At 40.3% G+C, this 27,792-nt stretch overlaps 3 protein-coding genes across 3 annotated transcripts in view; all 3 read right to left on the reverse strand.

Moving 5' to 3' along the window:
- The window catches only part of LOC126390053 (heme oxygenase-like), a 160,006-nt gene that overhangs the window by 62,217 nt on the left and 69,997 nt on the right, over positions 1-27,792 (reverse strand). The window lies entirely within an intron of this gene.
- zglp1 (zinc finger GATA like protein 1) lies at positions 106-4,987 on the reverse strand. Its single transcript, XM_050045428.1, has 5 exons — positions 4,801-4,987; positions 3,567-3,852; positions 3,374-3,486; positions 1,986-2,079; positions 106-1,067 (listed from the first exon to the last, which is right to left on the reverse strand). Exons 1-5 carry the CDS (start codon positions 4,985-4,987, stop codon positions 935-937), a joined length of 813 nt encoding a protein of 270 aa, XP_049901385.1. The 3' UTR covers positions 106-934.
- On the reverse strand, positions 6,570-10,334 carry fdx2 (ferredoxin 2). The gene is made up of 5 exons (XM_050044147.1): positions 10,128-10,334; positions 9,718-9,769; positions 8,141-8,247; positions 7,956-8,043; positions 6,570-7,838 (listed from the first exon to the last, which is right to left on the reverse strand). Exons 1-5 carry the CDS (start codon positions 10,309-10,311, stop codon positions 7,682-7,684), a joined length of 588 nt encoding a protein of 195 aa, XP_049900104.1. The 5' UTR covers positions 10,312-10,334; the 3' UTR covers positions 6,570-7,681.

Genomic DNA, 27,792 nt, shown 5'->3' on the forward strand with positions numbered 1-27,792 from the left:
AGAATTTAATACAGACCAAACACCATGCAAGTTTACACAAAAATTGTTATTTGTTTTCACACAAAACACAGCTAAAGAAATTAGTGCACCAATTAAACCGGCAACAACCCAAACGAACAACTTAATAAATAAGCCACCAAAACCAACCACAATTAGAAAAAAAGACAACAAATAACTTTGTTTAAGTTGTGCGACTAAATGTTTAACTACAAACCTAACAGACAGTCTTGCAGTCAAGGTCAAGAGAAGTAAATTGTGTCTGCAGTTAATAACAGTGAATGCAGCACTGAGCTCAGGTTGCAGTTTCTGGTCCTGTACAGAAATAACTTTCTACTGCAGCCATCTGGCACAGTTGAACATTAATACACAAGCAACACTGAAGCTATTTAGATGAAAAATGTCAACAATTAAGACTAAACTTTCCACTGAATGCATCCACTTCTTACAGTAGCTCTTCAGTGTCCTATTAATACTACATCAACTGTCTGTGCGTCATCACTATATCCCTCCTCGTGCAGAGAGAAAAATAAACCCCAACAACCGTATAAGATCCGATGCATACAGGTTAGCAGGTAGCACAAATGGGATCATGGCAGTCAAGATCAAAGTACAGATCATTTTTCAGACATCCTCCATTAAGAGTTTTACAAGTTTTTTTTCTTTTATGTTTTTCACCTGTTAATGTTTTTCCCTGGTGTATACGGCAGCCATAGAGCCGAAGGGAATAAGCGTCGTCTCCTGAGGTACAGCATTTAAGCAGTGACACTAATTTAATAACTGAGTAAGATGTAAGAAGCTGCTTCTGCTGTTCTTTTATGTTTGCATTCTGTAGTGAATGGTCATGGACGAAGAGCTACGGGAGCAGAGAGTGTGGTCTTGAACTGTTGTGTGCAAGTGTGTGTAGAGATAAAAACCTTTGCTCTGTGTATGTTCCCTAGGTGGTGTGTTTCCGCTGAGCTGAGGTCAGCCTCACAAAGTTTCCACACTTCAGGCAGCATGAGTTGGAGTTCCCCTCTTTCCTAGGGATATGCCAGCAGTTGACACAGCGCACTCTGTACTTCTTATACCTTCAAAGGTCAAGACAGGAAAAAAATTACAGTGGTGATTAAACTTTTTTCTTAGTTAGTATTTATCAGTGACATGTTTGAAAAGTCCCCGTTTGAACCGCCAATCTAGGATCACTCTAACAGTGACTCAGCATCATTCCTCTTTTCAGAGGCAAATTAGTGTTTATTACTTACAGGCTAAGGGTATGAAAGACAAAACACAAGACATTCAACACATTAATACCAAGTGTTTCCTACAATCATCCTCAGATTATTTGTTGCAAATGTGCAGTCATGTATCTCATGTAAGCAGTAAACTGTGTTAACAGGTATTGAGACTTTAATGAGTACACATTTAAAGGGATTTACTTTAGTGTACCTCTGCAAGTTCTTTTCTTTTTTATGAATACAACAGAAGAAAAGAAGTAAAACATATTTGACTTTCACCCTTCCACCAATGAAATACAGTGCCGACAATGAGCTGATGGATGAGCTGTGTCACTGTTCTGTGGCCGTGGCCATTACATTATTGTTACAGTTGATTGCTGATAGGCAAAATAAACTGACAAAGATGAGGGGAAAACCGAACAATACCTGGATACAATTATATACAATCAAATTCAATCTAATCCTTTATAAGTATTACAATTTGGACAATATAATGTGTCTATATAATTTACTTTATGGACTAATCATAGTCCATATGGGCAATCAATCTTCATGGGGTAATCATTATTGGCCCCAATTTTACAGTCAATGTGGAAAATCTAACTCTGTGGAAATATATTTCTGAACATCTGCTTTATAGTTAAGATTAAAGTAATTTACATCAAAATGTGACTTTAGGCTCCGCTCTTGATTTAAAAGATATGCCATTGCAAACAGCTTCTTGTATGTGTTTTAAAACATTTAGCAGCCAGCAATGTTAATATGAGCTACCTTATTCCACAGGCATTACAGAGTGGGGTCCCGTCCTCTGCATCCCTCCACATGGGGGTCTTCCTGGTGCAGCATGATGCACAGACTTTACCCTCTTATGAAACAGAAAGGAAACATTATATTAAGTTATTGCTACAGTAAATTTGAACGGAGCATACTTAAAAAACTTTTCTATCAAAATACACAAAGTGCTTCTGATGCCACCAAAGTTTTTTTTTTTTTTTTTTTTAGAAATGAATGCTACATTTTAGTGAAAAGATGAATACTACAGTACGATCTGGAAGAGTATTATGCATTTTTAGCATCATTTTATGACTCAAAGATTAAGTGACAAAAAAACTGACTGAATACAATAATGTCCACTAGGTGAAAGATTTTCTCATTTGTGAAAAAATGCACACAGCTGTACATGTATATTGAGTGTACATGTTGTAACATTTTTGTTTCATTTTGCTGTTAATCACCAACATAAATTAACAAGGCTTTATATCTGGGTGGTGTCACAGAAGATACTCGGCTGTTTGGTCTCTGAATGTTGGAAATACAAACATGTTAACGTTCCTTTTTTACCAAAAGGAGAAGCATTTGCAATTTCCCAATAGTTTCTTTTATAAAATGTGCTATGGAGGAAAGATGCTTATCACTGCAATTATTTGAAATGACTTAAATTTTGATACTGCTGCTACTGAAAACACAGCAACTCAAAACATTGGCTGTGCAGCTGAAAGTAAAAATTACATGCTGAGTTTATATTCTGTTTCTTGGTCTTAAGGGAACTAATTGGTACCCATTATGGTTTTTTCTGATGTTTGCACAATAGTTTCCCTAAATATTCATCAAATGTGCTCCACCTGTCCTGACTGACGCTGCCAAGTTACATGTTTTGATGTGGTAGCGTCCTCTAGTGGAGCAAATGGGTATTTCATGCAAATACAAACAACACCAACTTTATTACAATATAGAGTAATGCTTCTGATGCATTCATTTTGAGCATGTAACATGGCAGAATTTATGTCGAACATGTGTATGAAAGTACTCGTACTCGTACGTAGCTAATTTGTATTATGTGAAGTCTCTTCTTTAGATTTTCCTTTTTATTTCCCCTATTAAAGATTTTTGTGTGGAACTGTTTCTTACCTGAACTGAGGGGCTCAGGATAGAAAGTGTTGTAAGTTCTACAGCTTTTACAGCTCAATCCCTGAGACAAAATTGTGATTTTGATCTCTATACTGTAAAAAATCAACTTCACATGATTATATGGCATATTATAAGGTATATTTTAAAATTAGATAAGTTTAAATTGCAGAGGCTCTACATTCTCGTCTAATAAGCCCATAAAAATGGCAAAATAAAGCTTTACAGAACAGTGGGACTTGAGTGTTACTCACTGGAAACACTGGACGTTAGGTCACTCTCCTCATCCGAGATGCTACTTTTGAGGGATTTCTGGGACATCCGTGTCCTCAGCCTCGGTTTTCTCACACTCTTTCTGAGCTCCTTGCTGCAGCAGACACCATTCATGTGAGTTTTCATCCCCATCTTCTAAATGCCCAAGCAAACATGTAATGAATCAGTTACTACCTGTACTTTGAAGTAATGAGGAGCCGACACTGTTCCATATTGTCGTCCAGCTGCGTACCAATCCTGAACGTCACCCCCTGGAAGTCTGGGTCTTGGATATTAGCACTCCGGCTAGGATGTGGTTGTTTTCTAGGAGTCTTGGTTCTCCACTGCTGGGCAGATGAAGGAGCAATTCCTTCCTTTTGCGCTAACCTGGGTTTGGGTTTTGATGTCTCGGAAGGTGAAGGGTTTGTTTCTCCATTACAGCTTGATGATATCAGTTTTGCAACTGGAGGAAATTTTTCCTCTGTGAGGGCGTGTGAGCATTCTGGTTTAGATGCTGTGATTTTGTCATCTTCTTTTGAAAGTAAGTGACACTTTTCTGTAGTACTAAATAAAAGTGATGCTGATTGTGAAGAAGGCAGGACAGAGCTTGAAGGAGGCAGCTGGGTATCACGAGGGGGCTCTGTAGTCAATGCAAGGTTTGCATTGTGGTCTAGTGTTAGTACTGGCTTTGACAGAGCTACATGTGCACCTTCACTGGAGCTAAAAGTCAATTGGGCATGAAGGGATGCGTAGGGGATGTGTGTTTGTGACAAAACATTTTCAGAGAGGGGTACATGCAAACTATCCTGTTCAGAAGAGAAACAATCCTTACACTCCTGGTTCCACTCAAATTGTCTGCAAACACTGAACACTGAAGCAGTGCCTGATTTTTCAGCCGTCTGTGACTGAACACAACAGCTCACCTCTGAGTCTTTCACACAGCACTGTGGTTTATAACCACTGGCTCCTCCACTGAAGTCCCCTCTCACATCTTCCACAAGACTGACACAGGCTGGGATTTCTTGCCTCTCGCAGATAAGAAGAGATGGCCTCAAAGTGCATTCAACACTTACATAGTCACCCCCAACTCCCTGATCCGTTAACGTTACATCTGCTCTTGCAGTTGGTGATTTAACAATTGAATGACCCACTTTTGTGCTGGAAGACACTAAACATGGGTCTGACTCCTCCACATCTCTTTGATGCAGGAGCCTCTCACACTGCAGATTGATCAGACTCAGTGCTTTCCAGGGGCTATTGCATTTAGGGTGTGGCTCAGCAGAAGTTGAGACCTTGCTGCTGTGACTTTCCTCCTTCACTTTTTTCATCTGGTTATGAGGCGACATATGAGACAATCTGTGCTGGCGGGAACTATTAGAGATTTGAATCGCATGTGCATCCTCTTCCTCTTTTTTAACTACAAAAGAACTTTGCCTAGAAGTCTCATGTAGCCACGAGGACGGTGAGTTTGTGTCCAGGAAGCTGTTGTGGATGGGAGATGCTAGCTTGGAAACTTCTTGGAAAAGGTAGAAGAGAGCTGAGTGGGAGGCATCATGTTCAATGATGCTCTGGGTTCCCTGGATGAAGGCTGCTTGTGTCCTAGGTCCTGTGCTCATGTTGAGGAAGTGTCTGTAGCATAAAAACAAACAGCTTTTAGATCAGTGGGACTAGTTCCCAACCTGGGAGTCAGGGCCAGCTCAATTGAACAAATATTACTCAACTGAACTGTTGAAGTGGACGTAAATATTGGTTCATATTATGATGTCACGGGTTAAAAAGGCTGGGAACCACTATTTTAGAGACTGAATGGGATTTAAAACATAGAATATTACACCATTTGAGCTATATTCATATTTACTTATATTATTCCTACATTTGAGCTAACAAGTTACATAGGGTGCTGGTGTTTTACAATACCACAGAGAAAGCAGATAAGCTAGGGCTATTACAGTGTTTAAAATTTTTGTTTCCAAATTGTGGCCGACAGTGACAGTGATGTTAGGCTGCCAGTTTTCATGAAATGTTTAATACGGCCAACATTATTAGCGTCATAGCCAACATGGGCTAACATGAATCATCTGAAGTCACCTTGGCGGGCTATTTAAAAGCCTAACAACGTCTTGCTGTCATATGACATAAAGCCGACTGTGTAAAAAAAGGCGCATTTTATCAAAATGTATCAAATTTTAACTCACCGGAAGAACTGTAACAACACGTCGAGCTTTCGCTGCAGTTTAAATGCGTTTTAAAACATAAATGTAGCCACTGAATGTCGAAGACTTTGATGGTTTTGGTGCAGTTTGAGGGTCGCGAGCGCAGAAGTAGGTCGGATGGATATTGACACATCAGAACTGAATATGACTGTAAGGTTATATTCTTCCACCTGTATTGTCTCATATGTGCATCAGAAGGCTGTGGTCTCACTTAGGCCTGAATGTTTTGGACTAGACCTACAAAAAAGGGTGAAGATGGTCTGTTTAAGTCGGTGTAGAGTGCGTTTTTTGTAACTAAATTTGAATTACTATATGGTACGGTACTTTATTGGCAATCTGACGCATACATATTGTTTGCTTGTAGTTGTAGATCCACCCGAGGGCACTACGGGCAATCTGTACCTTAAGTAAAATGGCCATACCATACAACGAGCCCTGTATTCACACTTAAGTTAAAATATTATTCTGATCTGTCATGGCCTCTCTAACCACGTCTTTATCATTAGGGCCTGCAGGGAACAGTTCACAATGTGGTCATTATCAAAGTCCACCCAGTTAACCCCTGATCGCTGTGCACAACTGTTACTACTCACCTTAAATCTTCAATTCGATCATCAACTAGCTAAATGATGAAGTGTGCTAAGTTACTGGGAAGTCAGCCCGCTGGAGGTGGTTGCTGTGATGGGGCGTGTTTGGGACCAGGAGGAGTTACACGGCTGTTTTCAGTTTGCTAGATTACACCTGCTGGGGTATATAAGCGCTGCCCACACTCTGTTCCAGTTTCACTTGGTAGCTGCTGCAAAGCACGATTTGCGACATCTGTTTAGATGTTTGCTGGGTAAAAGTTACATTTTTTTGACTACTAATGCTATGAACTAGCTTTGATTATTCACGTTCAGATAATATACAACTGATTTTTGTCCCCTTTGAGTCCTTGCAGTGGTGTTTAATGTTGCTGGGTAATGAAGCAATGTTCAGCAAGAACTTCTTAAAACAGATTTTATTGCACACTTTAAATATTTGTAATTTCAAGACATGATATACCGAACAGACTTACATTTGTGCGTAACGACAAGTACAGTAGACTTAAGTAAAGGGTAGATGTGGTAAACTCATCCCATGGTAACATGAAGCCCACCAGCTTCAAACAGACCTCCCTTCTGCTCTGGATCAATGAACACCTGAACCAGGTCAACTAATCAAGCCTTAATCACTGGCACCTGTGAGGAGGTGCTTTAAAATGTATTTTCCATCTGACACTTAACACAATTCACCTTAAAATGTATTGCAGCCTTTATAGTGGATACAATGTAAGTTTCAACAGTGCAAATATTGGTTTACTTTGACAGCCCACCCCTTTAAGCTTCAGGCACCTTCTGTCTTTCAAATACACTTTATCATGATAAATGGCTGCTGCTTCTTCTGTGCCTGGCTTCAGTACCATGCAGAAGAAATCATTTGAGGTTTATGACTAGGTGCTAACTATAGTCAACGGGTGCTAATTGTTTAGTGATTACAACACCTACAAATGAACTTGGTACATAAAATGAAAGTAAATACTATGCATACAATATCTGACTAGTGATTCAGAGTGACAATGGTGGACCGTCAGAAATGACTGAGGACATCTTGTGATACTTGTGCGTACATGAGCTGTAACAAGGAATGTTCCATTAAACGGCACAAAGATGAACTTTGTTAAAACTTGCTCTGCAATGTATAACAAACATAAAATGGCTCTGAAATTTTCTTGTTTTTCTAACAAAGAACAGTTTGTGAGATTGAATGGCATCTTGACACTGGCCTAGGAATACTCCACATAAATGAATACATCATTGGTTAAACCATCAGTTTTTTTGGAAGTAACCATTAATTTCGTATAGTGTCTGACTCTGCCTGATGTCACCTGCAGGCCTGTCCTGTCATTGGTTAACTGTGGAATTTGTCAGCCGCCAAGAAGCCTTGGGAGTTGCCACAGACTTTACTCTCCTAGCTGTGCATCTCTTCATTGTCGCCCCCTTACTCAACCAGAACACATGGTGTCCAGCTTGCAGCGCCGCCCTCTCATTCTTCTCCAACTTTCATCATCTCCTTTTCTCAGTGAGGTTTGGGCACATGGCCATCCACGTAGAAGTTCCTGGTGACTTTGGGCAAGGTGAGCTCCATGCCCTCAAGTTCTGGAGTGAGAATAATCTGGCATCCCAGCCGGGAGTTCTCCTGAAGCATGGGTGCCATGTCCAACATGTCGTCCTCCCTAAAGCGCCAAAATATCTGTCAGTACTTACAGTGAAAAGTCTTTTACCTCAGTACACACATTTTGTTTAAATTCAAATGTCAGCATTAAGGATGATATCGTTTGCAGCAGACCTACCTCTCCACAGGTTCTGGCAGTTTGTTGAAATGGGCATCACTCACATATACCTGACATGTGGAGCAGGCCAGCGATGCCTCACAGGCTCCTGAATGAAAGAGACACACAAATAATGAGCAATAATATCTCATAACCACCCTTCAAATAATATTTAGCAAACAGCTTTGACTGTGTTCAATGCTGACCTTCCAGTTCAATTCCATGCTTGTGAGCCAGATACAGGACATTATCTCCCACTTTGGCCTTCACTGGGATCCTCTGGCCAGACCGATCTATATACACCACATTCACCCTGAACAGCAGTGAGTTAAAACACAATTTAGCTTTATTAACAATCATACATTTGAACTTATCTGACAGTTTTTGAAAAAGTTTCAGTCACCATTCTGCCCTTTAAATGCTCACAAAATAGACAGTAGAGTAACATTATGTTTCATGCTCAGTACTTACCCATGCAGTGTACTGAGTACAAGATTTCTGATCACACACACTCATACAAAAAACTTTGCTATGTGACTGTTTACTTTGGCTACACACAGTTAATACTACTTTGTGGGGTCTACTACCGAAAGCTGCTGGCTAAAGTTCAGATTTCTGTTGGCGCCTCCAAAATCCTCTGTCAATAAATTATGTTTACAGAGCCCAGCAAGTATCTGGGGTAGGCATTTGATATTATGTACACAATTACTATCAGTATTCAGTAAATGGTAAATGGACTGAACTGACATGGTATTTTTCATCCTTAGTCAGACAGGAAAGCACCACTACCAGGAGCATTCATAGTACAGTGTCACTGCTGAAAGACACTTTGACATGTGGACAGGAAAAGCCAGGGAGTCTGCGATTAATGGATGACGCTCACTTTCTGAGCCACAGCAGCCACAAAACCTGTACTAAAAAATTTATTGTTGTGCAAGGAATATAATTTTAGGTGTACCCTTAAAGGATCGCTGTGTAGGATTTAGGATATTGGCAGACATGGAAAACACTCTTTCTTTTTACTTGGAACTGCTTTATAAAGTGTTTTTACCATAAACTGTATCAATAATGGCTATAGTGACTGTGATGTCACCCACTGGTTTGTGGACCGTGGTTTTGAAGCCTCCAGTCTGGCATTTCAGCCGTCTTCCAATTGGTGGACGACCCGCTCTACCTCTGAGCCCCAGCTGCCCACACACATAAAGTTATCAGAGAAAAAAGGTGAGCACTGACTGGCAGGTGCTGGGCTAGCAGCCTTTAGGCGACATGCTGAACATCATCGAAGAAACGCTGATTAGTAATGTGAAACTGTTTTCTTCTGGGTTTTTACCTTTTTTAATCATCTGGTCTGTTTGTTTTGAAGAGGAGGAGACCTCTGTGTATAACTCAGCTCCCAGTAAAAACCTTCTAAACAATGAACACTGATGAAATTCTAACTGGGAGAAATTTCAGCTGGTTACCATCTGCAATCCTCACCACTAGATGTCACAAACTCCCCCTAAATCTGTCACACTCTTTATTTAAATCTATCATTTCTGCAAAAAAAAATACTTGACTCAAATGCTGCATAAGTCTATGTTCGTGATGTGATCCAAAAAAAATGCAAGCTTAGCATGACTCAGCAACAATCTGAACCATCTTCCCCTGGAGATTAAATGTAGCCTCCACAGACTTTAACTACACAGTTTTAATGGTTGACAGTTGTAGCTGTCGTGCAGTTTGTATCCGTATCACCGTATTGATTCACAATAACAATAAAAGCCCCCCCCCCCCTTAAACTTACACATCCTCCGGGTCCTCTGCATTGGAGCTCCCCTCCTCACTGTGGTAAAGACCTTTAAAAACACATAAAAGCAAGAACAGGAGTGTGAGTGTTTCTGCTGTCAGTGATGCTATCAGCTCCTCCGGACGGTACCGGATGTGGAGAATGTTTGACTTGTTGCACGAAGTTTCACAACCCCATCTGGGACTGCTGATGTAAAGTTACACAAGTGTTATTGAGCGGACTTTCAACTCTAATAACTGCTGACAGCATTATACCACCTGCTAGCCAAACTTTGCTGGCATAAACAACAGCTAAAACTCTGGTACGACAAAATTAGCACTTATTAAGACTTATCGTGGACAGATAATCCCGAGAGAAGAAGCAGCCTCTGACGGAGGCTAAAGATGTTAGCAAACTGCACCAGTCACCTTTACTCGTCTGCAAGTGTCGATTTATGGTCCGGAAGCTGTCAAAGGAGCCACTCCTCTGTGGACTACCCACGCTGCTCCCACAGCCCTTCAGCCTGTATAAGGGACATGTACTACAGTCCGGTATAACTCGAGAAAGTCTCAAAGTCAGACCCATGCTCGACCGGACCGCAGCGGCCGCCATGATTCTGTTTTGGTCACATGACCGAAAGCGGCCAATGGGAAAAGAGCGCTGGCGGGTGACGTATCCGCTGTGACGTGCTGTGCTGACAGCAGAGGGCGCTGCTGCTTCACACACTAGTAACAAAAACACAGCATTTATACAATGCAGTGGACTGTGAGGGGTGGTAGAAGTGGCCTACTCAGATCCTTTGCAGCAAAAGTAGCATTATACATATACAGTTTGTTTGGTATGCATTATCTTCATCTGAAAAGTAGCTAAAGCTGCCAAATAATGATGTAAAAAGTACAATATTTTCCTCTGAAATGTAGTGGATGTCAGAGGCATAAAACTGAAACACTCAAGTAGGCAAACAAATACCTCAAAATTGTACTTATTGTATAGAAATGACAATCTATAATGGAATAAAGAATATACCAAAATCCCAGCACCATTAAAACAGCAATATTAATTTGCTTCCATCAGGGTAGAAATTTTACGTCCCTAGAAGCAGTATCACCAGCACCAACAGGTTACTGGTCATTTATTTCAGAAGTGGAAAATACTGTTCTTAAGAACAATTTTAAGGTACTTGCTTGAGTATTTTCCATTTTCTGTTTCTTCATCCGCTATATTTCAGATGTTAATGTTATACATTGAACTCCACTACACTTTTCTGACAGCTACAGTTAGTGCCTGCTTAATATATCCAAACAGATGATCATCTTATAAAATATGATATAAATACATGGTAAGTATTTGAAATTTGCTCCAATATGACCACCTACAAGTCTGACAAGCTCTTTACATGTTAATGCACCAGTGATAATAATTATCCAATAACATTAAATATATAACAATTTGAAAGTGGCCATTCTTCATAATTTTAATTTTATAATTTAACATGGTTTTTCTATTATTACATTAAGTTTAAAGTTTATGTGATTAAAAAAAATTGTACTTGTAATGAAGTAAAGGATTTGAATACTTCTTTCACCACTGCAAAATGTTATTTGGCCTTTTATGAGGTGTGAATGAGACAAGGCTGTAATGACTTCCTCTTCCTGTTACTTTCTCAAGATACTTTGAGTGATAAGTGATGATGACACTTCATATTTTTTGTATTCATCTATCTCTGTCTACATGTATTTTACTAATCTGTATGCTCTGCTTTTACTGGTAATGGAGTTTTAAATGTATTTTTTCTTATTTTACACCACATTTGGCGCTCCTGCAGGCTCTACTGTATTTTACTCCACCTGCAGCTCTGACCAAGCTGTGCCTGTTAAAGTTATGCTTATGGTTAAGGAAGCAGGTCTGCCCATAGTTTAAAAAGTATTAAAAATACATGTTTTGCCATGTTTATGTGTGCTGTAGACGAAGCTAGATAAGAATTGTAATGCAGGCTGGCAGCCGAAAACTGTTATGTATGACTGAGACCACTGGTGTGTGAAGGCAGAGGAGTGATGTTATGACTAGAGGCAGGTGAAGCGCTCAGGCACTCTGTTTTCTCTCTTTCTGCACTTCTCTGTCCTTGAAAGCCACTTGGGAAGAAAGGAAGTTATCCTAAAAAACCTGAGCTATTAAACATATAATCCCTCAACAGTGTAGTAAAACTCCCACAGAGGAGCATTGTGTTGATATTTGGGATGTGAGTTATAGACTTTAGTGCCCTATAATATAATACTATAGCACTATAACTTTTGTTTCTTTTCTTATCTTTCCTTCAGTGTCTTAGAACGATTTGGGCTTTGGGGACAAGCCACTCTTAAAGTGAGGTTTAAGATATATACTAACCCCCCATCTGGATCCTGCTGCAGAGGTTCTTTCCATGACCATAAAAAGTAAGTGGGGCACTCTCATGTCTAGTTTTTTATTTTATAGGGAGTGCTGGAAGTCAACTCACTGGCATATACATTATTACACTTTATATACTCTCAATCCACATAATGAAACACTTTTACACTTTCATGTATGTAGTCTTTCACACACACACACACACACACACACACACACACACACACACACACACACACACACACACACACACACACACACACACCTGCACAGGATTAGTGTCCAGGGACAGTTTACCTGTGTGTCTGTGAAGTCTGTAAATTTAGAGCACTTAGTATATCATTGGGCCCTCTAGTCAGCGTAGGATCCTGCAGGTGTGTGTGTGTGTGCGTGTGTGTGTGTGTGTGTGTGTGTGTGTGTGTGTGTGTGTGTGTGTGCGTGCGTGCAGGGGTGTGGTGGGTGGAGGCTGTTACACGCTTGACTTGGCTATGAAGTGGCCCCTAGCTGTTCCTTCAGATTACACTCCCCTCACTCCCTAAAGACTATGCAGGACAATAACTCATACACCTCCGCATACACACTCATACCTTCTTAAATCTCTCACAAAGACTTAAACAAGACATTTGTTAAGACAGAAAGGCACATGTAACACACACACACACAGAGTAAAACACACTCTTCTTTCATACGGTATGTCACTCACCAAGAGACCAACAGCAACATGTGTAGACATTTTAGCAGTGATATAGCGGTCTGAATCTCCCCAGAGTACACCATGTGTATGTAGCTTATGTTTCCAAGGACATATAAAGCATGGAAAAACACATTTCCCAGCAGTCCTTTGGGTGCCATACAATCACTCCCATCAGCGCTCACATTATTGTTTTTCACTTATTAAACTTTCCCTACCTTGCCAGTTACAACAGAATGGAGCCCTGGGCACTGTAGTTTGGGGTCAAACCAAACTACACACAATCCTGCCGCTGTAAACATTCACTAGATCACCTAATGTGTGTTAATACGCTAATGAAAATAGTCCCCAGAAAATTTAGTATTTATTCCTTTTTGAGTAAATGTGCGGAAAAACTTCAGTGCCCAGCAGTTTGAGGAAATGACTTAGCCTTTCTTTGAAATTTTAATATGTGTTAAGGAACTATTAAAAAGCAATAACCCAAGAGCGCCTGTGGGTTACAGTGATTTGAGAACATATAGAGGGCCTTGTTGGGTATGATGTAGAGCAGAGTGCTTCACAATGCCCCTTACAATGGTTACCAGATATGCATGGCAATGTTTTATAAAAAATAATTTATCAATAACAAATAATCATTCATTCTACCAAAAAGCAACATACAGACACAGTGGAGCCAAAGAAGTTTACCACCACAGGCTTTATTAAACCCAATGATAGGAGAAAGGGAAAAAAATGTCATCAAGTTGCAGTTACATTAAAAGCACATATGTGTCTACCATAAACAAATAATATGCTCACTTTCCCCAAGCTGCTTTTACTTGCCAGTGATGTAATTTTTGTTACAGTGAAGCCGGCTCACTTGCTGAATAACTGAATTACACTGTAACAAAAACCAGTAATTGACAATATAGCTAACACTGTAAAAAAGTGCATAACTGGCTAACAACATGCAGGCTAGCTACACTGGTAACTTAGCATAGATTGTTTGTATACTTTGTCTGCTTTAGATGGAGCTAAAGGCCAGTAGATTTTGCAGCAGTAATGACAGGTATTTCTCCAACGAAGCAACAGGACGCAGTGGGTTCACTGGCTGCGCAAACATAAATCCCTGTAGGCTCTCTTGGTTTTGCCACATCTTTGTGTTTTTTTGTGCATTGATTGAATGACAGCATCACGTTTTTCTGACCGTTCTCATCCTGGCAGATGATGAATGATTTGGATTTCAGTTAGAAGTTACTGTCTTTAGCGCTGCATCCCATATGCACATCGACGCACACTTTGTTAATAAGACCCCCAGGTATGTTTAGATTCAGTGCCTGGGAGTGCTTGATTTGCTGAAAGACGACTTCCTAAATTAACACTTGATTGGGGGTTGGGTTTTGTTGCATCCCTCTTGCGGGTTTAATGCAAATGTTGCTGGAGATAAACTCTGGATCTTTCAACAGACACCAGGATGGGCTGATAGGTGGATCATTGATGTACCGGTTCAGCCCTGCACACAGGCCAACATAACTGCTGAAACCACATCGCTGCCATTTCCTGTTTTTCACAGTGACGCTGACAGGGGTTAGTGTTACTTAAGTGATTGTGTTAAAATCAGTAACTCAGATTGTTTTTGGAACGTCTGGTCTTAAAACAGTGAAGGGATCACATGGTCCCAGCTTTGTTTCTTCACTTTTCCATCTCTTCAGCCTCTCCTGTGTTAATTCCAGTGTGTCTCCTTTCTCTTTTATCTTCCTCCTCAATCCCGTCCATCTCTTTCAACCACTTATCCACTCTTAGCGCACCCAGTAAATCAAAAGTCACAACAAAATTTGACATTTTGAAACAACACTTAATTGGTGCAGTATACTGTTGTAAAGTGGTCACAGCTGTGTGTTTATTGAGTATTTAACAATGGTTTTTTCATGCGGCTCAGCCAATCATAATCAAGGACTGTAACTATCTGTTTGATAAATAAAGTTTTACATCTCCAGTTGGAAAATGGATCTTGAGGCCACAGACTGGGAATGGACGTTGGAAATTCTTCAGAGATGAATTGTTCACACACATTGTTGGTGTTGATCTTTTCATTGGATTTATTGACAATAGGAAAAATCTAGAATAATGGCAACCTTATTCTTTAATTTGGCCAATTTCTCTGTAGTTGAAAGGTTTTATAAGGCCAAGAAGTTTGCAGAAATTGTAGAAATTAATGAATTTATATAAAGTCAAAACATGAAAGTATTAGAAGTTGGAGTTGCAACGTTTTTCCAGGTGTGTCAAAGTGTGCGAGTATGATTGCAAATGTCTGCATGCACATTTTAGTTCCCCTATTTAATGTTGTTTCTGGCTTTACTGTGAGTACATCATCAGTTATGATGATCTATATTAGACTGGCGGGTTGAATGACAGCAGCTGTTTCATTTGACTTTGCTTGTTTTACTGCCCTCCTTTGGGAACGGTCCGCTCAGAGTTAGCTGGATGTCAGATGGGTGTTTTTAAAGGGAGTGCAGAGTTTGAATGTTTCATGGACCAACATTGCCTTTAAAGCTGTTTGAACGATGCAGCCCAGTGCCAGCATTTGCTAGCATTTACAACCCAAATTTTCCTTTTGCCTTTGTGCCCAGCTTAATGAAACCATAGGCTTTTTTAAAATGTTAAAACAACATTTTGAGTTTGCTTCCGAGCACTGTCACACTTTACAGCTGCCATTCTGCTGAGACTGACCTTCAAAAGAATGTACTGACAACATGTCTGAACTACTGACAACTGAGCAACTGAGTTCCATTTAATCTTATCATATCATCTGCATCTTAATGTTAAGAACTACTGTGTATGTGTGTGTGTGTGTGTGTGTGTGTGTATATATGCATGCGCATACCTGTCGATGTGCATATCAGCAGCATTGCGCAAGCGGTTTCTCTACTATGACTTTCTTCTCTCAGATGACTCACACAAACTTACAGTTACTAATTAGAAGCAGGTTAAAAACAGTGCCCCTATGGCCTTTCATGCCTCATCTGTGTGGGAATGTTTGTGTCTCAGCCAGACAAAAGAGAAACTTACCATCAATGTGAGTAAACACAGCAGCCTGGGTGCTGGCATCATTACAGCGTCTTAGTCAAACTGTGATGTTTATGCGTCTGGGACACTTTCTCTATTGTGTGTCACACATTTAAAAGTAGGAACATTTTAGGAGTCTCCCCCGGGGCTCAAGGTTGTGTTGAGCTGTTTGTAATTAATGACCTTTCTCACACACTGCACTAAAAGCTGCACAGCGGTCAGCGGTGGTGGCGTTTGTTTTAGCACAAGGTCTGGATGTGGTTTAGTGGTTTTAGTCTGTGGTCTGAGCAACTACTGTCTGGCCTGTGACAGACAGCGTTGACCGCTGACTGTTGACCTTTGACACCAGATAAAGAAAGGCTGCAGGGAGAGGTCAAAGACTTGGGAGGTCATGGAGGTGCAACTGATCATGTCAACAAATCCAAACACGCCAAGGAAGTCATAGGTCCATTCCAATTATGCTTTTTTATTGTTGAATTTGGTGAAACGTTTGTGGAATGTGGATCAGATTTTGACACACTTACATATACATAAATTGGCAATCTGAAGGGGGATACACATTATGTATTTGGGTCAGATTTTCTCACATTTAAAGGATAAGTCTAGTGATAATCTTTGTTTTTGTCACTGATAATAAATCCCAGAGAAAGACCAAAATGCTATATTCTATCTTCCCTACCCTGTCAGTGGCATTCTGCCAAAAGTCTTTTGGTTCCCACTGAAGACATACATCTTCACAGGTCACAAATATATTCATTATTTTTAAAAAAGGTTGAATAATTTGCTCAACCATCTCAGCATTGTTGATTTAGCAAACCTTAAAGAGTTAATAGTGCATTTGTTGGGCACCATTTTTGGGGGGATTGATACGCATTAGTGCTCAACAACTAAATGGAGCTTGTAAGTAGGGTTTGCAACTAACAATTATTTTCATCATCAAATAATCTGTCAACTATTTTCTTGACTAATCAGTTAATTGTTTGGTCTATAAAATGTCAGGAATTACAAAATATAGATCAGTCTTTCCTAACGCAAGATGACGTCCTCAAAGATATTCAGTTTACTGTCATAAAGGAGTAAAGAAACCATACAACATTCACATTAAAGAAGCCTTAAACAGATATTTTGAACTTCTCTTTCTTAAAAAAAAATATATACTCCTACCGATTAACTAATTATCAGATTACATGATGATTAATTTGAAAATTAATTGATTAATTGTTGCAGCTCTACTTGTGAGAATTTGTGAGATTGTTTTGCTAACTTAAGTATAAACTAAAAGAAAAGACAGGGTGTTATTCTGTTCTTTTCTTCTCAATACTCTCCAACTTTGATGCTCTATGGCCCCAGAGCACATTCTGTCCCACTGAAGATATAAATCTTTTAAATGGGTCACAACTTAAGTTACATTTTATGAGAAAGATTCAATAATTTACTCTGACAACTGTGAACTGTAGTTTGTAGTAAATTACTTAAACTGGAGGAAACAGTACATTTTTAGGGGACTAGTTTCAGCACTGGATTGATGATCTAGTGAATATTTACAGCAGCAGGATGTGGGGCTGACTTAATATTAACCACAGTGTCTGTGTTCATGGTAACAAAGTAACACATCATCCAGTGCAAAGGTGTGGCTCGCTAATGTGTCTTTAATAGTTTTTGCACAACAGTGGAGGTCTGTGGCACAGAGGATTACACCGTCAGGCTTTAGCTACACAGGCAACACTTGCTGTTGTATGATCAGTTAATTTCTTTCCTTTTTTTTAAATGGGATTTGTTGATGAAAATTAGAATATAACTCTGCTTATCTATTAAAAGAACCAGCTTATCAGTTGCTGTGTTTATCAAACCTTTCCAAGCAAACTAACCTGTCAATCACATAGCGATTACCAGAGAAACGTCTGCATTCCCAAGACTTCAAATATCATACTGTGAGCCAACCGCAGGCCTGCTCCTGTTGTCATAGCAGCAGAATGATTGATAGGATCCTTGGGGAATGAGAGCCATTTCAGTCTTCCTCTGTGTGTGTGTGTTGACAGCAGGTAAAGATGACTTTTACTGGGATGAAGTTTGTATGTGTGTGTGTGTGTGTGTGCCTGTCTTTTTAAATGCATATTTCTGTGTCTGCATGCACTTCAAATCCACGTCCAAATGAAAATGATTGGCTTCCTGTGTGTGTGTGTGTGTGTGTGTGTGTGTGTGTGTTCATGGAGTCCTGTGTGCTTATATTGAATTATGGCTGTAACAGTGACTGTAATTGACCCTTCATGATCCAGACCTGGCCTCTGTGAAGCATTTGGTCCAAAACAGAGTACAATGTCTCTCAGGGGACTGAGAGGTGTTAACTCCATGACAAACTAGACTCTGTTTCCCTCCACACGATCCAAGTACAACTTTTCATTGCAGCTGTAAATCGTCTTTATATCTCAACAGTATATTTCAAAATGAATGATTAGCCTTTAGAAAATGCCTCGTCTGTTTACTTTTATGGGTCATTTTCATTTAATTACAACAAAATTAGTTATGGGCTAACACTGGGCTCTACACATACACTACCCCACTCAGTCCTACCTAATCAGGATCTAGTTGAACACGTACAATTCCCAAATTGTCATGTCACACTGTATTCAGGACCAGGGGCCTGTTAAGTCCAGATTCTCAGCAAGAGCAACACAAACAGGATCTGGATCTTGTTTGCCTGAGTGAGCATCTGTGTTTCAGAAAGTCTTTTATTTGCATTTGTCTGGTCTTGGGGGTCCATTTGGAATATCCTTGGAATATGCTGTTCTCATGCACTGTTCCTTTGTTTTCCTATGTAAACTCATGCACCAAAATTTGTACATATGCCACATAATCATGAGCCAACAATGCATGTATAACCCACATATTTGGTAAGGTTGCGATTAGAAGAAGGGAGCAGTATGAACTTTGAGTCATTTTGAGGTATGTTGTCACCATGTTTCTTTTCCTAAACCTAACCTTGTAACTTTACGTTATGTATGTAGCTTAACATTAAGTACATAACGTCATTCATGGGGCACTAATTTGTAGGATATTACATACAAACCCTTGTATGAGGATACGTTACAAGCTAACATGGAGGTGACTGAACTCAAATGCAGAAGCTAGCTGTGCTAGCTGCTAATGGTGCTAACAGTACTAACAGAGCTAACGGTGGTAACAGTACAGACAGAGCCAACAATGTAAACCTGGGGTCTGGAGGGGCGGTGTTACGGTCCGTGACGACACCGTCTCACCACTATGAGTTGGGATGGTGTTATCAGTGGTATCCGCCATATGAGCACAATGCAGAACATCAGTGATTAGCTGTCCTGTGGGGTATGAAGGGAGGGACTCAAGCACTGACATGCACGCACAGCCGGGCTGGCAACCAAAACAAAGAACAGAGAAGCCCAGATTACAACACACAGAGAGAGTGTGATGCCATTACTCCACTACATCTTTATATAGCTAACTATTTGCTGCTATATTAATGTTCTGAATGTCATATAAATAACCTTTAAACACAGGCCACAGTCTGTAATAACTTCTTCCACTTCGTTCTACAGCTACATTTTCTGCCTCAGGCTCCAGAAGGGTAGACAGGGTAACAAGAGATTAAATAAAACAGATTACTGGAGGAATTTATACTCTACAGGGGTCAGAGGGTTACTCACTTTTTACTTTTAAATTATGCTTTCCTGTCTTTTGAGGATGTATTACTCTGCATCATGTTATGCCCAGCTCGTTGCAGAGCAAAACAAAGAAGGGAAGCCGACACATGAACAGCTTTTAAATAAACAAATAATTTATTGAAATACTCAACAAAGGAAAAATAATGGTTAAGTCAGCAATCAGTAGTTTGGGGAGGGTGTTGGGTGCTATGAGTATGTGGGTGCTAAAACAAGTTATGAGTAAAAGGAAACCAAGACTAAACTCAGCATAATCAACCCCAACCAAACAAAACCAAGGTGGGTGCATGAAAGACACCAGCCTTTCAGGAGGGACAGAGAGGGAGCCATCTTGGATTCACCCAGCTTTTAAAGGCCCCAAGCAGGTGAAGCCAATCCCTAAACGAAGTGGGAGGGTCAGGTGATCGAGGAGGCTCTGGAAGAGGAAAGCAGAGGCAGGATTGCAGGAAGACACACTGACCCCAAGGCCTGTGGCCGTCACCATCAAAATATTAATGCAACTAGCAAGAAGACCAAAATATATTCCATGTAAGGCATCAGGGTGTGCACGCTGTCTGCTTTCTGATTATTATTTCAATTTGTTAGCTACATTTGAAGTCTTATCTTTCTCTTGCCTCTACAATTTCTCGGAAAAGTGTTGCTCTGGTATCAGGCACGTCGAGGCTCAGTACATCATTTATGCTTGTCCTGGCTCACTTCACTGCTGTCTCTCTTTTTCATCCGGCACGTTCTCCCTTTCCCCTCCTGTCTCAGAAAAGCACCCCCATCCCTCATCCACTCTGTGACCAAAACAAAACACAAGCACAACTTCTTCTTTTTTGTGTGTGCCTTCAGGATAGTCAGTCTAAATAGTGTTATCATAGCTGCTTGCAGACTGAAACACAAAACGGCATGAAAAACAAAACCCACATTGTGTGTGGCTCAGATATTGTTTTGCTGTTGCGTAACTTGACAGATGCCAGCATCCGCATAAAACTGTATTGACTCCTCAGAAGACAACACGTTTACACAACATATTGAAAATGCACTATGTCCTGTGTATTGTTTAGAAGAAAAAAACACAGCCATGTTAATAATTAAACTAGTTCATCTCTGAACAATGAGCCCTTGAAAGAGCCAGAGCTGTTCCGAACCACTAGTTTCATACTCTTTAGTGATGTATAGTAAATGGTTTATTTTGTTATCCAAAGGGTATGATGTTTCTGTGGATCTTGTATGTTGTATGTTTTTCTTTCCATGTGTGTGTGTGTGTGTGTGTGTGTGTGTGTGTGCATGTGTATTGCAGATGCTGGGGTTGCCGTCTCCTTCCTGGGTACTGTTGTCATCTGGAGCTCGGGGCGTTATCGTTTCACAGCAGAAATGATAAGGGACAACTTGGGATGTGGTGTGGGCCAGTCTTGAATGTGTCTCTGTCCACAATACACTCATGACTTGTTCACAATGGGACACACACTGGTTTAAAGTCTAATCTAGGTCCCAAATGCACCAATACACACACACATACATTTTTTCAGATTCATTGTCGTTTTTGTCATCAAAATATAAATCTTAAAATGGGCATCGTTTAGTTTTATACTTGCATTTTTGGTTTCTACTTTAGTTCATAAAGCACTTTATGTTCCTCGTACTGTCTGTGCTGAAACATCTGGATTCACCTTCTGCCTGAGACGTTCCATTTTAGCGCCTGTCTCTTTAAGCCCCCCTCCTGAAGAAGCCCAGTTCTGTTCTGATTGGTCAGCATTTCCAGATCTTACATATCTTGACATCTCTGCACAATTATTGCAGCCAGGGAGTTACTATAAGGGAGAATAGCTGCACTTTTTACCGTGAAAAATGTCCAGTAAAAGCTTCTAAACCCAACTGTACATGTTCAAGCAGGAATAACTTGGCGAGAAATTTACAGCATTGGCAACAAAGTTTACATGTTTTCCTGAGGTTAGCATGTAGCTTTATGTAGCAGTGTAGGCTATGTATCTAAACACTTGCAGTAGCGTGCCTCAAGCAGATGACCAAAAAATAAAAAAATCTGTCACACTATGATATCATACTGCAGCCAGAGTAGAAAAAACTGTTAGAAACAAAGTCTTCAGAACAGTAGTAACCTAAGATTTTTGCTCACCGGGATTACATTTACATACATTTGCATCTGTATTTGAAACTTTGGCTCAGTGTAATGAACATTCCTCATTGTAACAATATGACACAAAATGTGGAAAAGCATAGATTACCTTTAAGGGGGCTCTATGCAAAATTCAGATTGTATGAGTTGTCTGGATACAGTTCTCTACATGGAGAAGGCTGAGCCGACGGCTAGCAGCTAAGGGTGCTAACTCCAAAACAGGACTAAACAATGGCAACAGTGCTGACAAAGCTAATGTTGTTAACCGGGAGGGAATGGGAGGGTGGGATCTGTTCCTATGCAACAAAAATGACCCAGTATCAACAGAAACAACCGTATGAGTGCAAAGCTGCTGCGATTTGCTAGCCTGTGGGATACACGTGCACTAACATGCACGTATGGCCAGACTGATTTACCACAACAAACCACAGAGAAGCTCAGACAACACAGAGGTAGCATTACTTCATTCTCTGGTCAGGACACCATTACTCGTCACATACAAAACATTTAACTCTATAGGCAGGTTTAAATAAAACTACTTATTACTGAAAATACTACAGTTTTCCTGATAAAAACTGTGGTTAACTTTCAGTGAATTATCCAATATAAAGGGGCACTGGAGGGGTTTGTTGCTGTTGAAATTCCATGCATCCCAATTGGGTTGTGGTAAAAGCAGAAAAACAGAGGCAAATCTGAAAACTTGGTCAAATGAATACAAAACTATACCACTAATAACTAAAGCTAGGTGAAAAATAGGATTTGTAAAATGGGTGAACTGACCTTTTAAGAGGTTATGTGAAATCTCAAGTTAAATCTTTTCTGACAGCCTAATGTGGGGAAATTCCTGTACTTGAGCATGCCATGTGTGTCCCTTGGCAACTCTTTCACGTGATGTGCAGTATGCAGGTCATTTCTGGCTCTGAATGAGTTTCTCTTTTCCGGATTTACATTGTGTACATTTGATGAATTCATTTTAGTCTAGTCTAGTGTGTAGGATTCAGGGGGATATATTGACGGACATGTTAAATTATATTCAGAACTATGTTTTCATTAATGAATAATCACCTGAAAATAAGAATTGTTGTGTTTTTGTTACCTTAGAATGAGCTGTTTATATCTACACACTGAGCGTGCCTTCTTCCACAGAGTCCAACATGTTGTTCTATGGTAGGCCAGAATGGACAAACTTAACACTGGCTCTAGATATCATTCATGTTTTCACATTTTCACACTGGCCACCAAGTTTCAGTTGGTTGCAATCTGCAAACTCACCACTAGATGTTACTAAATTTTACACACCAAGCCTTTAAATACTGTGCTTCAAAATCTAAAAGACAAAAAAAAACAAAACACCTTTTGTAAACTGATCTGTTTTGCAACGGTTTGGAGAATCCTGAAATGTGTGAAATAATTCAATTCAAAGTTATGCACACAAACCAATGCCAAGAGAGCTTAAACGAGCTGCAGGAGAAAGATTTTGTCTTCTACTCTCCAGATTTAATCTATGTAGGTCTCGGCTCTGATGTTGGTGTTTGTACTGAGAGCTGGTTAGACATGTGAGAAGATTAGCCTCTCCGAGCTGTAAGAGAAATGTGATGATTTAAGATTTAAGCAACGCTTAAGCAAACTTAAACAAAGCCTTCATTCTTTTTTAACATCTCAGGGGTTTGCGGGCCGGAGGAGGATTATGACCGGACAGATTTACGAGGAGATGGATCGGAGAGCCTGCAAGAGAAGAAGAGAAAAGGCCCAACTGGGTCAAATCAAACTCAGGAAAAGTCATCTAGTTCAAACTGGCACCAAACTCTCATTACATTGTGCTTTGTCAGAGCAGACATGTCCAATGAAAGAGATATTATATTACATGAGGTATGATCCAAAGAAGAGTCTAGGCTTTAGTACATGTAGGATGATCATTTGTTAAGTAAACGAACATTACACCAGCTATCATTTTGAGAAGAATGTGCTCACTGTGTGGAAATGATTAATGGTTTGCATGATTTTCATTATGGAAATTAAGACCACACATACTTCTGCTTTTCACTCACTGTTGCACTCTTTCATATGACACAGTTCTCTAAACGGATTCCTTCACTATCTGCTACCAGTGGTCATGTTGCAGCCCTCCCCTGCGTGTCCACATCACACACATACACACACACACACAAACACGCAGATTTTTACCCGAGGACAGGGAGGCGATGATAAAGGCTTGGCAGGTGGCAGTTGAACGGTCATGTGTGGTGGTTCCTGGAAGAGGGGGCAGCTGTGAGCGGTGTCGCCTCAGCGGGGATGGTGTAATCTGCACTGGGCATCACAGCAGCTCCTGTCACCATGTTGTGTGACTTATTACTCTGGGGTTTCCTCTTGACACGGCCACAGACACACTTGCTGTCAAACCTATGATGCATACACACAGAAAAGCACACAACCACGAGGGCTTGTATGCTTTTTAGTCATCTTATGTCGTCTCACACATACAAAGAGCAGATACGGTCTCCCTCATTAAAGAGCAGAGCAAAAAACCAGACACTGCAGCAGGTGACGTGGTGGGAACAGGTGTGGCAGACGCTACTGTGTGTGTCTATCACTGTAAAACGGAGCCGGCGCACAATGCAGGTTTAGTCATACGCATTCCAAGACATGAACACTCACACCCACGCATCACACATCTAAACAAGAAGGCAGACGCAGACAGACAGAGGAACAAACCTCCGCCACACACGTACACATGAATACATACATGAAGTCCTTTAATTATCCTGATACACTTACCTCATCTCTCAAGGCTATAAGGCAGCACCTGGTCACATTACTTCATACAGACCAAAATAAACTGGCACATACACACACGCAAAGCAGCAGTCTCACTCAACTTACTCACTTAGTCAAGTGATGTAAATTTATTTATAGATCACATAAAAAGTGCAGACAATACAGAGAAATTAAGAAATCTAACAAATAAAGACAATTCAAATGAAAATAAGTGAACAGAAAACTTTTATGTAAACACACAAACATGCATAAGATTCAAGAAATGAAAAAAATTGAGAAGACAGTGAGATGACTGTATCTTTACTGGAAGTTTAGCCACAGAGAGTGTCTGCCAAATCTATGGTTGCACAGTCATTTGACCAAAATCCATGTAGTAATTGGTTTTTAATTAAAGTCTCTACAATAGATGGGGCTTTCTCATAGTCTGGGCTGAATGATGAAAGTGGGATATGCTACACATTCCACTGACAAGAAGATATACAATTCAGACAAGTCTAATAGTAACCCACCAGCATGTGTGGAAATTCCCTGCATGGAAAGAATTCATTACAAATTACTCTTTGACTTTCCTCAAGGCATTTCCTCCCCTAACGTACTGTACTAGGGTTTCTCTTGGTGAGTTAGCTACAGGTTTATGGAGCCCCATCATGTAGTAAAAGATTATCTGACAAGCCCGCAAGAGAAGGTTCATTCATTCATTTACTCCTCAATTTATCTTTTACTATCTCATTTTTCAACTCTGTTCATTTTCCTTTTTTACCACACATTCAGTCATGTCTCTTTCCCCTATTTCCTTCTCGTAACATTTCCAGTTTTCCTAAGTTTACATTATACTAAAATGAGTGAATAGTGGTTGGGTCAGGGTTTTTGTGTGTGTAACACTGGACATTGGAGCAATCAAGTGGACATGTGGATTGTGTCCATTAAAACTATGTGTTTTCGCCACTGACAGGCTCAGATTGTTGTTAGAAGCGTCTGACAACATTACAGAAATGACCCTAAGGAGAAATGAAACATTTTTTAGTATCGTTCAAGAAGTCTCATTATGAAATCTCGCGAGAGGTGACATGTTGCAGGAAAATAACAATGGAAACCGTAGTGAGAGTTTGAGAGAGGAGTGTCAGGAAGAATTTGTTGTGTTGGAGTACAGAAAGTATAGCTTACATTCAAAATACATGACACACTGTATGCATGGCATGCCCCTAGAAGAGCTCATCCATTGTAATCAGCTGAAGCTGCTGCACTGACCATGGAAGCTGCACAGACACTGTGCAGCTCAATGTTACTTTTACGTGGCTGGTCTATTTTTCTTCTCTTTGCACAGCTCCACAGCCTCCAACTGGTAACTGTAAAAAAAAACAACTGTAGAACTGTGTAAAAAAAAATACATAAATGAATACCTCACTGTACCAGAGGCATTGTGAAGCATTATCACTTGGTAAAACTCAGTATACACACAGTGAAGCTGTCAGCAACCACATGCTGCAAAGACAGAGTCACTGTGGCAGATGAAAAACCCCGCTCTGCTCCATCTACTCAACATGACGTGACCGTGCCCCATGTATTTCGGCTGTTAGTGTTGTCCAAAAGATTTTAAATGTTATGGCTGAATATTTAGCTGATTTTGATGATGTAGAAAAGTCTGCGAGATTTAAGAATGAGACTTCTCCTTGAGCAAGACATGGTTACACTCATCAACAAACAGACCGGATAGAGCAAAAAGTAAGGAAAAATGTTGCATTTCTCTGTGGAGTCTTTTCCCTAATGTTGTCAGACGTTTATAAAAGCAGTCTGAGCCTGTCAGTGGCATGAAAGCACTTTTAATGGAAGTAAATTGATGGTGCTCACACTCGCCATGCACATACTATGCAATGAGCTTACCAGGGTGGGGGCAAGAAAAGAAGAGCGTCTCTCTACATGTCCTGTAGCGTTTGTTCAGTTTGCCATAACTTCTTCTAATGCACTTGACCCTGCATTTGTAAAGAGAAATGTAAGATGTTGTTACGTATCTGTGCATTTTTAATTTATAATACAGGAATCCTCAAGCTTTCAAAGTGAGTTTACAATATATACCTGCATGTCTCATAGACTCAGTCGCTAAAGTATTGTAGATCACCAGCTAACATTAGCAAAGTTAGCTTGCTCATGAAACTTGCATGCCTCTTGTCCTCATCATACAATTACAGGGTGTCAACAACTTCTGGGGCACTTTTGGTGTAAATCTGATTTTGTTTCACTCTATGGATCTTGAAGTGTCAGCGCTACTGACAGAATGTTGAAAGTGGAGACGTTTGGTCCAGCAGCATGCCGTCTTGGATCATGTTTCCTGGTTGCTGGCACTTTGCCACTCAAAACTCTCCCTCCTGACCTTTCCTGTGTTGCAAAAGCCAAATGTCAGTGGCATGCAGAGGCGGTGTCAGTCAAACTTATCTAGCGCTTTATGAAGAGACACAAGCAGATGTTTTTCGAAAGCTGCTTTTTTCATGAAGCTTTTTTTGCTGATGTAAGTTTTTCCCCCCTCACAGTAAATGAATAGTTTGTGCCTTTTGGTTTGGGTTGCCTCCTCTCAAGAGGTCAGCTGTGCCATCTGTGTACAATATGAAGACGTGCTTGACAAGCAGCCGCAATACCAGGCATGCAAGCAGGAGCAGCAGGCAGATTAAAAACATGATGTGTCCTTTTAGCAGGTTCATTCTGTGAGTGTGTACAACAGCTACAATAAAAAAGACCATGTGTGAGAACTGGAGTTGAAATTCTTCTGTAAACTCTTCTTAATGATTCATATGAAACCGCAGAACAGGAGGATATGCCAGTTACGCAGACTGAACTCCCTCATGACTCTATGACTCCCACCGTGCCAATAATTACTCTTGTTCTCTTCCAAACTCCTATTTCCACCATGTGTTTCATGTTGCTATGTTGAAAGGCCTTCGGTGGAAAGCCCCATGTAAGGAGCAGGACTCACCATAAACAGCTTATGTTCAAACACTGGTATCTCTTTCTGTTTTGTTCTTTCTTCTTTTCCTCGCTTGATGAATGGATGGCTTTGCCCATCTCCCCCAGACCCTTTAGTCCGGTATAAAACAGATACCATCTACAACTCCATGTGCTTGAGAACATCATCCATCATTGTTATCAACAAAGGCTCATTCAAACCTCCGTCATTGACATCTACAGGGGTCCATCTCCTCCCACACTCACACACTGGTCGTAAAAAGTATCTGCATGCACCCTCCAGCCTCATCTATCCCTGCAGGTTTCCACTTACTATCTGCTGATCTATCTCATGATGAAATTAAACACACTTGGAAACAGGGAAGAATTTCCTGGGCCATTGATACTGCTTTCATGAGATCTAGTTGGAGAATAAAAGGAAATTGAGAACT

The sequence above is a fragment of the Epinephelus moara genome, chromosome 5 (genome assembly GCF_006386435.1).
Source record: "Epinephelus moara isolate mb chromosome 5, YSFRI_EMoa_1.0, whole genome shotgun sequence".
Classification (NCBI taxonomy): domain Eukaryota; kingdom Metazoa; phylum Chordata; class Actinopteri; order Perciformes; family Serranidae; genus Epinephelus; species Epinephelus moara.

Coding starts and splice junctions, on each gene's coding strand:
- zglp1 (XM_050045428.1), bottom strand. CDS start 4,987: ATGAGCACAGGACCTAGGACACAAGCAGCCTTCATCCAGGGAACCCAG. Junction 3,487..3,566: donor CTCATTACTTCAAAGTACAG/GTAGTAACTGAT, acceptor TGTCTGCTGCAG/CAAGGAGCTCAGAAAGAGTG. Junction 2,080..3,373: donor CCTAACGTCCAGTGTTTCCA/GTGAGTAACACT, acceptor CTGTTTCATAAG/AGGGTAAAGTCTGTGCATCA.
- fdx2 (XM_050044147.1), bottom strand. CDS start 10,311: ATGGCGGCCGCTGCGGTCCGGTCGAGCATGGGTCTGACTTTGAGACTT. Junction 8,248..9,717: donor GCAGAGGACCCGGAGGATGT/GTAAGTTTAAGG, acceptor ACTGCTGTTCAG/GGTGAATGTGGTGTATATAG. Junction 7,839..7,955: donor CTGCCAGAACCTGTGGAGAG/GTAGGTCTGCTG, acceptor TTGGCGCTTTAG/GGAGGACGACATGTTGGACA.